General features: G+C 53.1%; 1 protein-coding gene across 2 annotated transcripts; it reads left to right on the forward strand.

Annotated features, from left to right (window-relative positions):
• The first annotated feature begins 468 nt into the window (after positions 1-468).
• Positions 469-13430, forward strand: Tnfaip8l1 (TNF alpha induced protein 8 like 1). Of its 2 annotated transcripts, none has more exons than XM_045135304.1 (2): positions 469-583; positions 11776-13430. In XM_045135304.1, exon 2 carries the CDS (start codon positions 11783-11785, stop codon positions 12341-12343), a length of 561 nt encoding a protein of 186 aa, XP_044991239.1. In that variant the 5' UTR covers positions 469-583; positions 11776-11782; the 3' UTR covers positions 12344-13430. The 2 variants fall into 2 exon arrangements, with proteins under 2 accessions (XP_044991239.1, XP_004655021.1); XM_004654964.2 differs by having other exon boundaries at positions 475-583; positions 11779-13430.
• Positions 13431-13503: the final 73 nt, after the last annotated feature.

Consider the following 13503-nt stretch of genomic DNA (forward strand, 5'->3'; position numbering starts at 1 on the left):
AGACTACACCTGCTCCCGGACGCCCTGGGGCTGTGATGTGGAAGGGAGCTCCAGGTAACTGAGAAACACCCCCGACTGCCCAGTGGGTAAACTGAGGCAGCCCAGTTGCGGGGGAAAGCAGGGGCCTGTGCAGGTACACGCGGAGAGGGGGGCTTTGTTTCCGGCGGGCTCTCGCGTGTGTCCCCCACCTTTTTCCCCTCCCGTCCTTTTCCCGCGCCCAACCCCACCACACTCCGCCGCCTGCCACGCCCTCGCATCCGGTGCCTTCGAGATTCCGGAGGAATCCCCCTTAGCACCAGGCCACGCCCACCACCACTCCTCTAGCCCCGCCCACCCCTCGCTGCGCACAGAGACTGCTCCCATTGGCTCCTTCGTACATCGCCCGCGCTGCCATTGGCTGAGTCCATGAGCTCCCAGGGCAGGTGGGGCGGAGTCGGATATGGGCGTGGCTTAGTTCTGAGGGGCGTGGTCAGGCGAGGGCGGGGCCGCGCCTCGGCCTCTGCGCTGTTGCCCCCGGCTGCAAAGGCTCTGGCGGCTGGGGGCTAGTGCACCGGTTGGTTGCGGGGCGGATCCTCGAGAGCAGGTGAGACGATCCAGCCCTCCAGCTGGCTTGCCCTGTGACCCTCCCGACCCCTTCTGTCCCCAGAGACCTCCCTGTCTGCCTGTTTGTATTTCTTGTTCAGGTTCCTGTGTCTGTCACGCTCTTGCTCCTGCCTCGGTTGCTCTGTGTCTGTCACTCTCTGGGCAGTGCAGTACTGGGGGACAGACAGACAGATTAGATGTGGATGGCTCACCCTACCCTGGCATGAGCGTCCAGATTCAAAGGGGCTTTGATGTACCTCACCCCTTTAACAGGACACAAGTGCCTGATTCCAAAGTCCTGAATAGTCCAAGCGGGGCCGAAAGCGTGGAAGTGGGACCCGAATGTGGCTGGTCCAGGGATCTGGCAGGGACAGGACCTCTCCCTCCAAATGGTACCCTGAGCAAGCTCTCCGTGGCCCCAGGCCTTGGGCACAGTTTTACCAGCTCTGAGCTGGGACAGTCGCCGCCACGATAATTAGCAGGTGACTTGACCCGGATCTGTTGCTTCCTGGCCCTTTCTGTGCTGGCCTGAAGGATAAACTGAGGTAAGGAGATAGCCAGGGTACACAAAGGCAGGATTCCCACATGCCTTGATATCTCTGGGAGGACTTGCAGGAGGGACAGCCCAGCTGTAAACAGCGCAGCCAAGGAGAGGACCCGTGGTCGCTTCCGGAGCTCGCTGGAGGCAGGGGATGCCCCCAGAGCCCTGAAGCTGGCCAGGGCTCATCTGGACTGCGCAAAGGCCCTGGCTCCCTCGAACAAGTTATTTAATTATAAGCCTTACTTTCCCCATGAGAAAGACAGGAAGGATCAAGACTCCCTGGGGTTGTTGACAAATGGGAAGGGAATTAAATGCTTCTAATGTGCAGCCCTTGGGAGCTGAGGCAGGAGGATAGATGAAAGTTTGAGCCCAAGCTGGCTGGGCCACATAATGAAATCTTAGATCTTGTTTAAAAAAATGAAAACAGAGCTGAGCGTGGTGGCGCACGCCTTTAATCCCAGCAGTGGTAGGGGGATTGTCCTTGAGTTTGAGGCCACCCTGAGACTACGTAGTGAATTCTAAGTCAGCCTGAGCTACAGTGAGACACTACCTCAAAAAAACAACAAACCAAAACAAAAAGAGGGAGGGAAAGAGAGAGGAAGAGAAGAGAAAGTAGGACCATGGGCTCCCTGCCCTCTGCTGGGCTCACGATGGTCCTCAGTGCCCACCACTGTTTAGGTGTGGCGAGGTTCAGCCTGGGGACCTTTGCATGTGCTGTGCCCTCTAAGCTAAGGCAGGTTCACTGGGCGCCAATTTTAAAACATAACAAGGCGCCTGTTGGGGCGTACCTAGGACATAGGCGGTGGGAGTGGATGGAGGAGTGGCTGGCCAGGGACGCTGATACCATGGAAACCGGGAGGAGGCGTCTCAGCCACCAGCACACCTGGCAGGGCCACTCCCTCCCTGGCTGATCACATGCAGCCTGAACTAGGAGTGTCCTCCTAGGCGAGTGCCACAGCCTGGATGGGTGTGGAGGGGTCTGAGCCCTGTGCCTCAGTTTCCCATCTGCATCCAAGGTAAGCCAAGGCTCAGCCCACAAGGGGGAGATGAATTAACACTGGTGAGGAGGGCTGTGTCCCTGTCAAATGGCGCCACAGCAAAGGGTATCTTGAAGCCAGTGTATCTATGGTTGTCATGGAAATGGCCCTGCTGCAAGTGGATGTCACTCCAGGGCAGTACACAGGGACAGGACTTGATGCAGTTCCTTGTGGGCCCACCCCCTCATCATCTGGGGGCAGAGCCTTCAGGCCTCAGTTTCCTCATCTAGACACAGGCTGGGGAAAGTAAGGGTACTTAGTATCAAAGGCCTCCTGAGGACACTGTGGAACAGGGCACTTGGCTTCTAGCTTCCTAAAAGAGCTCTCAGGATCCTCCATTTTGGGGATGGGCTCTGGGAGAGGGAGGTTTAAACCCCAAATTGGCACTGGGCTGCAGTGAGGCGAGGTGAGCTCTGACTGAGGGCTGGGTTAGGACCTAGACTGGTCCCACGGTTGCTGTAGGCACATAAGGGAGCTCTGGCTTTCCCTGACGGGGGTTTCAGCAGTCATAGCCTAGGGGGAAGGTTGTTCAGTTATTCAACAACCAGCTTCTGAGCACAACAGTAAGTCATGCCTGGTGCATAGGTGCCACAAAAATGAAAACTAATGTGATGCCCGCCCTCCCGTCTCATACTGTGGTTGGCACAGCTGGATGCAGTCATCCCTAAAACTGTTCTGTGGAGTTGTAATGCATGAAGACCATGACAGAGCTGAGGAATGCGTGTGTTCTGGGGACAGGAGATCTGGGAAGAAACAGCCAAGGGGAGGGCACAACCTGTGCAAAGGCCCTGGGGCAGGACAAACCTGGGTGATGGAGGAGTAGCAAGGAGGCCTGGGTGTCTGCAGCAGAGTGGGGACAGGTGAGAGGGAGGACGGGGCAGGGCTTGGTGGCTGTAGGAGGACTTGGGCTCTGACCCCTGGGAGATGGGAGACTTGGAGGGCTATGAGTAGAGGAGGAAGGGTGCAGACTTGGGGTCATGGTGTCCTTTGGCGACTGTGTGGAGGATGGACTATGGGGGGTCGTGGAGGAGCTGTAGCCCAGGGTATAGACGACCCTAATGGACATGTAGAGGACCTGCATACTCAGGTCTGTGACACTCTTCCCGTTGCTGTTAAAAACCTCCAATGAGCAGCTGGGCGTGGTGGTGCACGCCTTTTAATTCCAGCACTCAGGAGGCAGAGGTAGGAGGATCGCTGTGATTTTGAGGCCACCATGAGACTACATAGTGAATTTCAGAATTCCAGGTCAGCCTAGACTAGAGTGAGACCCTACCTCAAAAAAAAAAAAAAAAAAAAAAAAAAAACCACACACACAAAAAAACTCCAGTGAAAAGCCAGGTGTGGTGGCATATGTCTTAATCCCAGAACTAGAGAGGCTGAAACAGTAAGACTGCTGTGAGTTCAAGGCCAGCCTGGGCTAGAGGGAGGCTCTGCCTCAAAAGACCTAATGACCAAACAAGTATCTCAGGAGGAGGAGCTGAGTTGTGGCTTCATCCTCAGCAGGTCACTGGCTGGGGGCTTCCCAATGCTCATGTTTGTCCCCCGTCATTCTGTGGAAGCCTGGCCACAGTGCCCACTGTCCTGCTTCACAACACAGCCCGGAACAGGCAGCTGGGCCCTGGCCATCCTTGGGGTGGTACCTTAGAGTTCTTAGGGGAACCCAGTTTGAGAGCCACTGTTGCCTGCACAAACTTGAGCCGGCTGAGTCCCTTCTCTCCAATTTCCCAGAATGACAGTGGGTACTGGCTGGTGACACCCGCGTTGGTGAACTAAAGGGCTAGAGCTGTGGGGGTTCCAGAGCGCGGGGTAGACAAGGACTTGTGGGCACCAGTTGCCAAGCCGTCCCAAGACATTGCAGCCAGACATAAGAGCAGAGATGAGTGGTGGCTTCCCGCTGCCCAGTGACCTATCAATTATTGAAGCCCTTTGTGTGGGACATGAAGAATTCATGGGACAGGGGTGGGGTAGCCTGGGGGCTGGTGACGAGCTATAGCTCGCAAAAAAAACATGCCTGTGCTATTGGGAATTCTGCCATCTGGCTTTTCAACAGAGCCAGAATTAAACAGGACGGAGTGTGTGTGCATAGCTAAGTAAATCATGTTTAAAATAAAGAGGATATAAGACATAGCGGTGCCGGCCTGGCATCCCAGCACTCTGGAAGTACAATAGAGAGGTTCAGTTCAAGGTCATCCTCAGTTACATAGTGAGTTCAAGACCAGTCCTGTCTCAAAACAAAACAAAGATGCTGTTTCGAAAAACAAAACAAAACAAAACAAAACAAAAAAACCCAAACCCCAAAAAGAAAAATAAGAACTGTATTTATTTTTTTGAGGTAGGGTCTCACTCTAACCCAGGCTGACCTAGAATTTACTTTGCAGTCTCAGGATGGCCTTGAACTCCCAGTGATCCTCCTATTTCAGCCTCCCAAGTGCTGGAATTAAAGGCATGTTCCATCACGTCTGGCTAGAATAACAATTGTACTGAGACAGTATTCACATACATAAAATGAATATGAGTTCTTTCTATGAGTTTGAGGCCAGCCTGAGACTAATTACAGGTCAGCCTGGGCTAGAGTGAGAATCTACCTAGAAAACAAAATTTTATTCCAAAGGTGGGGGCTGGTACCTGCCTGGAACCCACGGTGAGGGCTGGGACATGGTCAGAAGTAGAATGACAGAGCCAGTGGCGCACACCTCTACTCCCAGCACTCGGGAGGCAGAGGTAGGAGGATCACTGTGAGTTCCAGGCTACCCTGAGACTACGTAATGAATTCCAGGTCAGCCTGGGCTAGAGTGAGACCCTACTCCCCCCCAAAAAAAGAAGAGTGACAGTCTAGAACCCACAGTGAGGGCTGGGGCGTGGTCAGTGGTAGAGTGATAGCCTAGAATCCACAGTAAAGGCTGGGGTCATGGTCAGTAGTGGAGCACCTGCCTGCCTTGCTGGAGATTTTGGTGTCATTCCCAGCCCTGCACAGAAGGAAATAGGAAATGCTGATTGGGATGAGGAGTTGATTTTAGGAACTGACTACTTTGCTGGGCTCTCTTCTCTGGCCAGTATTTCTGTGGTTTGGAATTTATCCTGGAACTTTTGGGGTACTTCCCAACTACACATATTCTTCTCAAAGGTGGCAGGTGCAGCTGTAGTCACACTTGGCAACTATCCCATGCCAACACCAGTCAAGATTTATCATTGCTTGCTGATTCTGTAGACCAGAGCTTGAACTTGACAGTCTTCCTTTTTTAAAAAATTATTTTTATTTATTTATTTGAGAGAGAGAATGGGCGCGCCAGGGCCTCCAGCCACTGCAAATGAACTCTAGACGCGTGCGCCCCCTTGTGCATCTGGCTAACATGGGTCCTGGGGAACTGAGCCTCGAACCAGGGTCCTTAGGCTTCACAGGCAAGCGCTTAACTGCTAAGCCATCTCTCCAGCCCCAGTCTTCCTTTTTTTACTCTTTTGTTTTTTACTTAACTTTTGGTTTTTCGAGATAGGGTCTCACTCTATCCCAGGCTGACCTGGAATTCACTATGTAGTCTCAAGGTGACCTCAAACTCACAGCAATCCACGTACTTCTGCCTCCTGAGTAGTGGGATTAAAGGCGTGTGCCACCATGCCCAGTTCTAGTATTTTTCTAAATACTTCATTTATTTACCTAAGGGGGATAGGGGAAATGAATTGGTACATCAGGGCCTCCAGCCACTGCAAATGAACTCCAGATACATGCATCACCTTGTGCATTTGGCTTACATGGGTCCTGGTTCCTTTGGCTTTTGCAGGCAAATGCCTTAACCACTAAACCATCTCTCCAGCCCATCAAGTATTTTTTTTTTTTTTCTCCTCAATATGGTGTTGGTGTGTGTGTGCTCAACTTTTCCGTCAGTCCTTGGCTCCCTCATCTGAGACCGAATCTGTCTTTCCTTATTCATTGGTAGCTTTCCTCCAGCTTCTGGGAAACCCCGTCTCTACCTCCCTTCTCACCACAGACACCCAGATCACAAAAGCCTGCAAGAGCTTCTGGCTTTTATCTAGGGCCTGGGGAGCTGAACTCACATACTGACAGTTGTGTGGCAAGTGCTTTGTGCCCTGAGCCATCTCCTCAGCTCCTGTCTTAGGTTCTGCCCTCCTGAGCTCCTGCCTCCACGTCCCAAGTGCTGGGATGGTAGGTGTAACCCACTGCCTGGTTTATGCAGCACTGAAAATGGAACCCAGGGCTTTGTGCATGCTAGGCCGTCTTGGCTACATAGCAAGTCTGAGGTCAGCCTGGGCTACATGAAGGCCTTTCTCAAGAGAGAGCCTGGTAAATGGGACCTCTGTGCAGCAAGTGTATCCTGAGCTTCCATTGTGCTGCAGGGACCCAGAGGACTGTGGACCTGGCAGCTGGAGATGGGGGGTGGGGATTGTCCTGGGGAGACATCATGCCTAAAGGGATGAGGGCAAAGAAGGCGCCTAGGGAGAGTGACAAGGCAGTGCACGTGCCTCCTCCCTGAGGAGGCTCAGACACGGCCATGGCTGGCACCCAGCAGAGACCTTGAGGTCCTAGGGAGTGCTCAGGGTCTTTTTCAGGGTGCCTTGGAGCAAAATTTTCCAACATGGCAACACAGAGACAGTTCAGAGCTCAAAGATGAAGCCGGGATTGGGTGAGGCATGGCCCAGACCAGGACCTGGGCAGGATGTGGGGGTGGGAGGGGGTAGACAGACAAGAGTACGCATGGCTGAAGGTTTTGTTTATTTATTTATTTAAATTTTTTGTTACTTATATTTATTTACTTGAGAGCAAGAAAGAGAGAGAGGGAGGGAGGGTGGGAGAGGGAGAATATGGGTGCGCCAGGGCCTCCTGCCACTGCAAACGAACTCCAGATGTGTGCGCCCCCTTGTGCATCTGGCTAACATGGGTCCTGGAGAATTGAGCCTCAAACTGGAGTCCTTGGACTTCACAGGCAAGCACTTAACCACTAAGCTATCTCTCCAGCCCAGTTTTGTTTATTTATTTAAGAGAGAGAGAGAGAGAATATGTGTGTGCCAGGGCTTCCAGCCACTGCAAACAATCCCCAGATGCATGTGCCACCTTGTGCATCTGGCTTATGTGGGTACTGGGGAATTGAACTTGGGTCCTTAGGCTTTTTAGGCAAGTGCCTTAACCACTAAGCAATCTTTTTAGCCCTGAAGGTTGGTTTTAGACATGGGAAAGCTGCCCCCTGCCCAGGGGTGTGCAGGCAGTTTAGGTTCAGGGTGAGAGAGGAACCCTCAGAGCTCAGGATGGGACTGCAGTCTCCAATACAGCTGACAAGAAGACCCTGCCATACTACTTCCTCTACAGGCTTTACCCCCCAGGGCCCTAGGGTCACTCTGCAAAGTGGTCACCCCATCCCTCCCTGAAATGACTTTGGGGGGGGGGTTATTGGCTGTCCTGTTTCTGTTTGTCAGCCAGTTGACAGTGTCCCTGTGAACTGGAGGGTTTCTCTGGCTTTGGTTACCATAACAACACAGTGTTTCAGGCAGACACATTTGGCCCACAATTGTCATCCCAGCACTCGGGAGGCTGAGGCAGTGCCCGGTGAGTTCCACGTCAGTGACCTACTCAGTGAGACCCTGTCTGAAATTTTGCCAGGCATGGTGGCACTTGCCTTTAATCCCAGCACTCCAGAGGCAGAGGTAAGAGGACTGCTGTGAGTTTGAGGCCAGCCTGAGAGTACAGATTGAATTGCAGGTCAGTGCGGGCTACAGTGAGACTCTACCTGGGTGGGCAGGGAAATTGGGGGCCTCAGAGGTGCCTCAGAGGTTAAAGGCACTGCTTGCAAAGCTTGCTAAGAGTGAATCTGATTCCTTAGCCACCCATAAAGACAGATGCAAAGTGGCATCTGACTCCGGAGTTCACCAGAAGCACCAAGACACCCTGGTGTGAACACACACAAGCATGCACATGTGTGCACAATTTAATTTTTTTTAAAAAAACTGGGCAACAGGGCTGGAGAGATGGCTTAGCGGTTAAGCACTTGCCTGTGAAGCCTAAGGACCCCAGTTCGAGGCTCGATTCCTCAGGACCCACGTTAGCCAGATGCACAAGGGGACACACGCATCTGGAATTCGTCTGCAGTGGCTGGAGGCCCTGGTGCACCCATTCTCTCTCTCTCCCTGCCTCTTTCTCTGTCTGTCGCTCTCAAGTAAATACATAAAAATAAAACAAAAAAAATATTTAAAAAAAACTGGGGAACAGAGGGCTGGAGAGATGGCTTAGCAGTTAAACGCTTGTTCATGAAGCGTAAGGACCCTGGTTCAAGGCTCAATTCCCCAGGACCCACATTAGCCAGATGCACAAGGGGATGCACGTGACTGGAGTTCATTTGCAGTGGCTGAAGGCCCTGCCACGCCCATCCTCTCTCTCTCTCTCTCTCTCTCTCTCTCTCTCTCTCTCTCTGTCACTCTCAAATAAATAAAAAAATAGACAAACTTTTAAAAACTGGGGTACAGGAAGACATGACATAGACTGTGGATTCCACTCACAGTGGCAGGTGGCACCCAAATTATCTTGTACTCAGAAGGTGGCATTGAGTCTGGAGACCCTGGAACGGCGCACACAGGAAGTCACTGCTGTATCCTGGGTGTTTTGGCCGCTGTGGGTGCCCTTAATGCTTGCTGAGTGACGAATGCAGGCTGGGGCCGTGAGCCTGATGTAGAGTGGGCTATTTGGCAGTCAGTCATCAATGACCAGGGCCATGACTCCTTGTCCTTAATAAAGTCCCCAGCCTGAAGGCCTCACATTGCCACCACGTCAGCCCCTGCAGGAAGGAAGGCCGGCATTTATTTTGGTCTCTGGCCTGGTCCCCCCAGCTCCCCCGGGAAGGCCATACTACTCTGGCTGCCTGTATGTGGAGTTTCTGGCAGAACAATGGGTTGAGAGGAGGAGGAGGCAGGGGAGGCTGGGGAGGTGGCTGCCCAGGTGTCAGCTGGCCCAGGAGGCCTGGAGAGGATGAAGCTGCCTTGTCCCTGGCCCCTCTTCCTGCTTCCAGAATCCTGTCAACAAGACCAGCTTCCTTGTGAACCAACTACAGCTCTGCATGGGGGAAGTTGAGCCCAGAGAGGGGCAGCACGTTCTCTGGGGTCACCCAGCATCTGGAATGGGCAGGCAGCCCTGGTTCCGGACCTTTCTCTGGGGCTGTGACAAAGGCCATTCTTATTTGGGCTCCTGTTTGCTGGAAATCAGGAGCCCACAGCTTGGGGCTTGGAGGGCCATGGCCCTCTGGGGACCCGCTGGCCTCTGGGGCCCCTGTTTGCTCAGGTCCTTTGTCTGGTGCAAACACTTCTGGGGTCTAAACCTTGGGGGTGGAGATGGCTCTTGTTGTGGAAGATGCCAAATTCCAGGTGGGTGGGACAGTGCAGAGTATTCTAGAAGAGAAACTGGCCAGCATTCTGGAAGGCTTGGTGTTTGGATCAACTTATTCCTATCTTCTCCATTTAAAAAAAAATTATTTGAGAGAGAGAAACAGAATATATGGGTGTGCTGGGGCCTCCAGCCACTGCAGATGAACTCCAGACACATGTGCTCCCTGGTGCATCTGGCCTACGTGGGTCCTGGGGAATCAAACCTTTGTTCTTTGGCTTCACAAGCAAATGCCTTAACTGCTAAGTCATCTTTCCAGCCCCCATCTTCCCCATTTTAAAAATAAATTTATTTATTTTTATTTATTTATTTGAGAGAGTGAGGAAGCAGAGAGAGAGAATGGGCACGCCAGGGCCTGTAGCTGCTGCAAACGAATACCAGACGCATGTGCCACCTTGTGCATTTGGCTTATGTTGGTACTGGGGAGTTGGACCTGGGCACTTAGGCCTTGCAGGCAAGTGCCTTAGCCACTAAGCCATCTCTCCAGTGCTCCATCTTCCTCGTTTGACCAGGAAGGCAATGAGGTAGTGCTGGAAGCATTCAATGAGAGCTTGGCTCTGGCCAGGGTGACAGAACCCATGCTTAGAAACCCCGGGCACCTTACAGGGTGCTGAGTGGTGAAAGTGACCTATCATTATGTGGCCTTGGGGATCCAGTGGGACTAGGAGGGAGACATTAGGTGCTGTGCCCAGCCCAGTTCACACTGTTGCATGTTCACACTGGGCCTCTCCAAGCCTGCATTCTTTTTTTTTAAGGTTTTTTTTTGTTTGTTTAGTTGAGAGTGACAGAAAGAGAAAGAGGCAGATATAAAGAGAATGGGCGTGCCAGGGCCTCCAGCCACTGCAAACGAATTCCAGATGTGTGTGCCCTCTTGTGCATCTGGCTAACGTGGGTCCTGGGGAATTGAGCCTTGAACCAAGGCTTCATAGGCAAGCACTTAACCACTAAGCCATCTCTCCACCGCCCAAGCCTGCATTCCTTACAGAATAGTCGTGGCAGGAATGCTGAAATGGGTACATGCTGCTGGCACCATGCTGCCACGTGGCCCTGTGTCAACAACCCTGTTGTAGCCTCTGCCTGGTGACTGGGTGGGGGGCAGGGAAGCCTGTCTGTCATCCTTGTGTCCACCCTGACCCAAGAGGGCAGGCGAGAGGGCGGCAGAGGACTGACTCCTCCTGGAGTCTGAGCTTACACAAAGGCAAGCTTTGTGGGGGATTTTGGGGGTGAGTGGGCACTGTAAGGCATTCCTGGCCTGGCCATCAAGGCTGGGTGAGGGTGGATGCTGGCCTGAGTCCTGGGGCAGCAGCTGAAGCCCAGGGGTGGGTCTCAGATGGCTCTCTGCTGAGTTCTTCTTTTGTTCTGGACTCCACATAAGGGTCTTCCCCTGTAACCTGGAGGTAGGTGACCCATGCCTACTCTGTGGACCTGAGGAGGCTAGGCACACAGCTCAGCTTAGGACTTAAGATATGGCTTCCTGGAGGAGGTGGTGCCCAGGCTGAGTGATGACTTTGCTGAGAGACCAGGGGCTTATGGATCCTGGGCATTGTAGGGTGTGTAAGAGTTCACCTGGGAAGAATCAAGGGCCTGGGGGTAGGGCTTTGAAGGATGCATAGGTGTTTGTCAGGAAAGAGGCAGGGGGTTTAATCAGGTGAGGCATGGTCCTCAGAGGCCCTCCAAAACTATCTATGGGTCCTTCTAAAGATCCCTGAATGAGGTGGTAGGAAGGAGGCTCCAGAGTCGGCCAGGCCAGGAAGGATAAACAATGAAATACATGCTGGATGGCCTCTGAGCCACAGATGCCTGGTCAGTGCCCACCCCCCCACACACACACAGGTGTGCCTCTCCCTATAGCTAGCTACCTCCAAGGTCTTGGGTCTTTCCTTCTTCTTAATACACACACACACACACACACACACACACACACATTATTATTATGTATGTGTGAGAATTGGCACACCAGGGGCTCCAGCCACTGCAGTTGAACTCCAGATGCGTGCACCCCCTTGCGTGCATGTGCAACCTTGTATGCTTGTGTCATCTTGTGTATCTGGCTTACATGGGACCTGGAGTCAAACATGAATCCTTAGGCTTTGCAGGCAAATGTCATAACCACTAAGCCATCTCTCCAGGGCCCAGGTCTTTCTTGGACAGAGCCGTTGGAGAGGGGATAGGTGCTGTCACACATTCATTCCTTTGTCTTTGCCATGAGCAGTGATGAGCCATGTGTGTCGCCCCAGCAGGGACATGGACACATTCAGCACCAAGAGCCTGGCCCTGCAGGCCCAGAAGAAGCTCTTGAGCAAGATGGCATCCAAGGCCATGGTGGCGGTGTTTGCAGACGATACGAGCAGTGAGGTGCTGGACGAGCTGTACCGGGCCAGCAAGGAGTTCACGCGCAGCCGCAAGGAGGCACAGAGGGTGGTGAAGGACCTGGTGAAGGTAGCTGCCAAGCTGGCTGTGCTGCTGCGGGCTGGGCAGCTGGGTGGCGACGAGCTGGCACACCTTGGCCGCTTCCGCAGGCGGGCGCGCAGCCTGGCCATGACTGCGGTCAGCTTCTACCAGGTGGACTTCACCTTTGACCGCCGTGTGCTGATCGCCGGGCTGCTGGAGTGCCGGGACCTGTTGCACCAAGTGGCTGGTGCCCACCTCACTGCCAAGTCCCATGGCCGAATCAACCACGTGTTCAGCCATTTTGCCAATGGGGACTTCCTGACCGCGCTTTATAGCCCTGCTGAGCCCTACCGCTCCCACCTGCGGCGGATATGCGATGGGCTTGGCCAGATGCTGGATGAGGGTGGCATTTGATTGCCCGATACCACCCAGGGATGGGGGACCAGCACCTTCTTCTCTCTGGTTCATAGGACTTGGGCCAAACCGCACCTATGGATTCAAACACCAGCGTGGCCTCTAGGTTTCACATCCTGCCCCTGCCTCCTCATCCTGCTCCTTCCCGCCCAGTGTTGTCTTGTTCCTTTTAATTCTTCTCTTTGAGACCCAGTCTTACTCTGTAGCCCAGGATGGACCAGGTGGGACTTCTGTGTAGCCCAGGCTGGATTCAAACTCTCAATCCTCCTGCCTCAGCATCTCAAATGCTGGGGTGACAGGCCTGGACCACCATGCCTGCCCATCTGGACACTTCATTCCTTCAAACAAGGTCACTGAAAACTAGGAGAAAAGGGATGTGGTCAACTGAATTGTGACCTCCCCCCCAGCTATATTCACAATTGAATCCCTAGGGACTCACAAGTGCCCTTTTTTGGAAATGGCAACACTTGTAGGTGGAATTTCTTGCATGACGTCAGAGCAGCATGGGACAGACATGGAATCCCACATGAACAAGGACCTTATGGAAGAGGAGATGTGGACACAGGCACATGGGGTGAGGGCCACGTTAAGCTGGAGGTGGAGAAGGGGCGGTGCTTCCACAGGCAGAGGATCCTCAGCCATTGCTGGACCTGGCATGAGTTCTCCCTGAGGCCTTGCAGGGAGCCAACCTGGCAGGGACCTTGGCTGCCTTCAGATGGCCTCTCAGGCCTGCACCCACCTCACTCATAGTCTTCCACCCTCAGAACAGGGACAAATGCTGTTCTGACCCCAGGAAAGGAAGGAGTGGAGCCCGGAGGTCAGTGTGGCCCTGACAGCAAGGGGGCCCTCATGTGACTGGAAATGCAAAGCCCTCAGTGGGGGAATTGGTTCCAACCCTGGACACTGCCATGTGGCCAGTTCCCAGTGCCTGCTGGGAGCCAGGGACAAGACTCCTGAGACATGAACATGTTAAATTATCATTTTTATAATTGAAAAATCAACTTTCTCTCTTTAAAAACTTTTGAGAGATAATGGGCACACCAGTACCTCTTATTGCTGTAAATAAACTCTAGACACATGTAATAAACTCTAGACACATGTGTCACATTGTGTATCTGGCTTTATATGGGTGGCTGGGGAATTGAATCCTAGTGGCCAGA

Source organism: Jaculus jaculus, chromosome 15 (assembly GCF_020740685.1).
Source record: "Jaculus jaculus isolate mJacJac1 chromosome 15, mJacJac1.mat.Y.cur, whole genome shotgun sequence".
NCBI lineage: Eukaryota > Metazoa > Chordata > Mammalia > Rodentia > Dipodidae > Jaculus > Jaculus jaculus.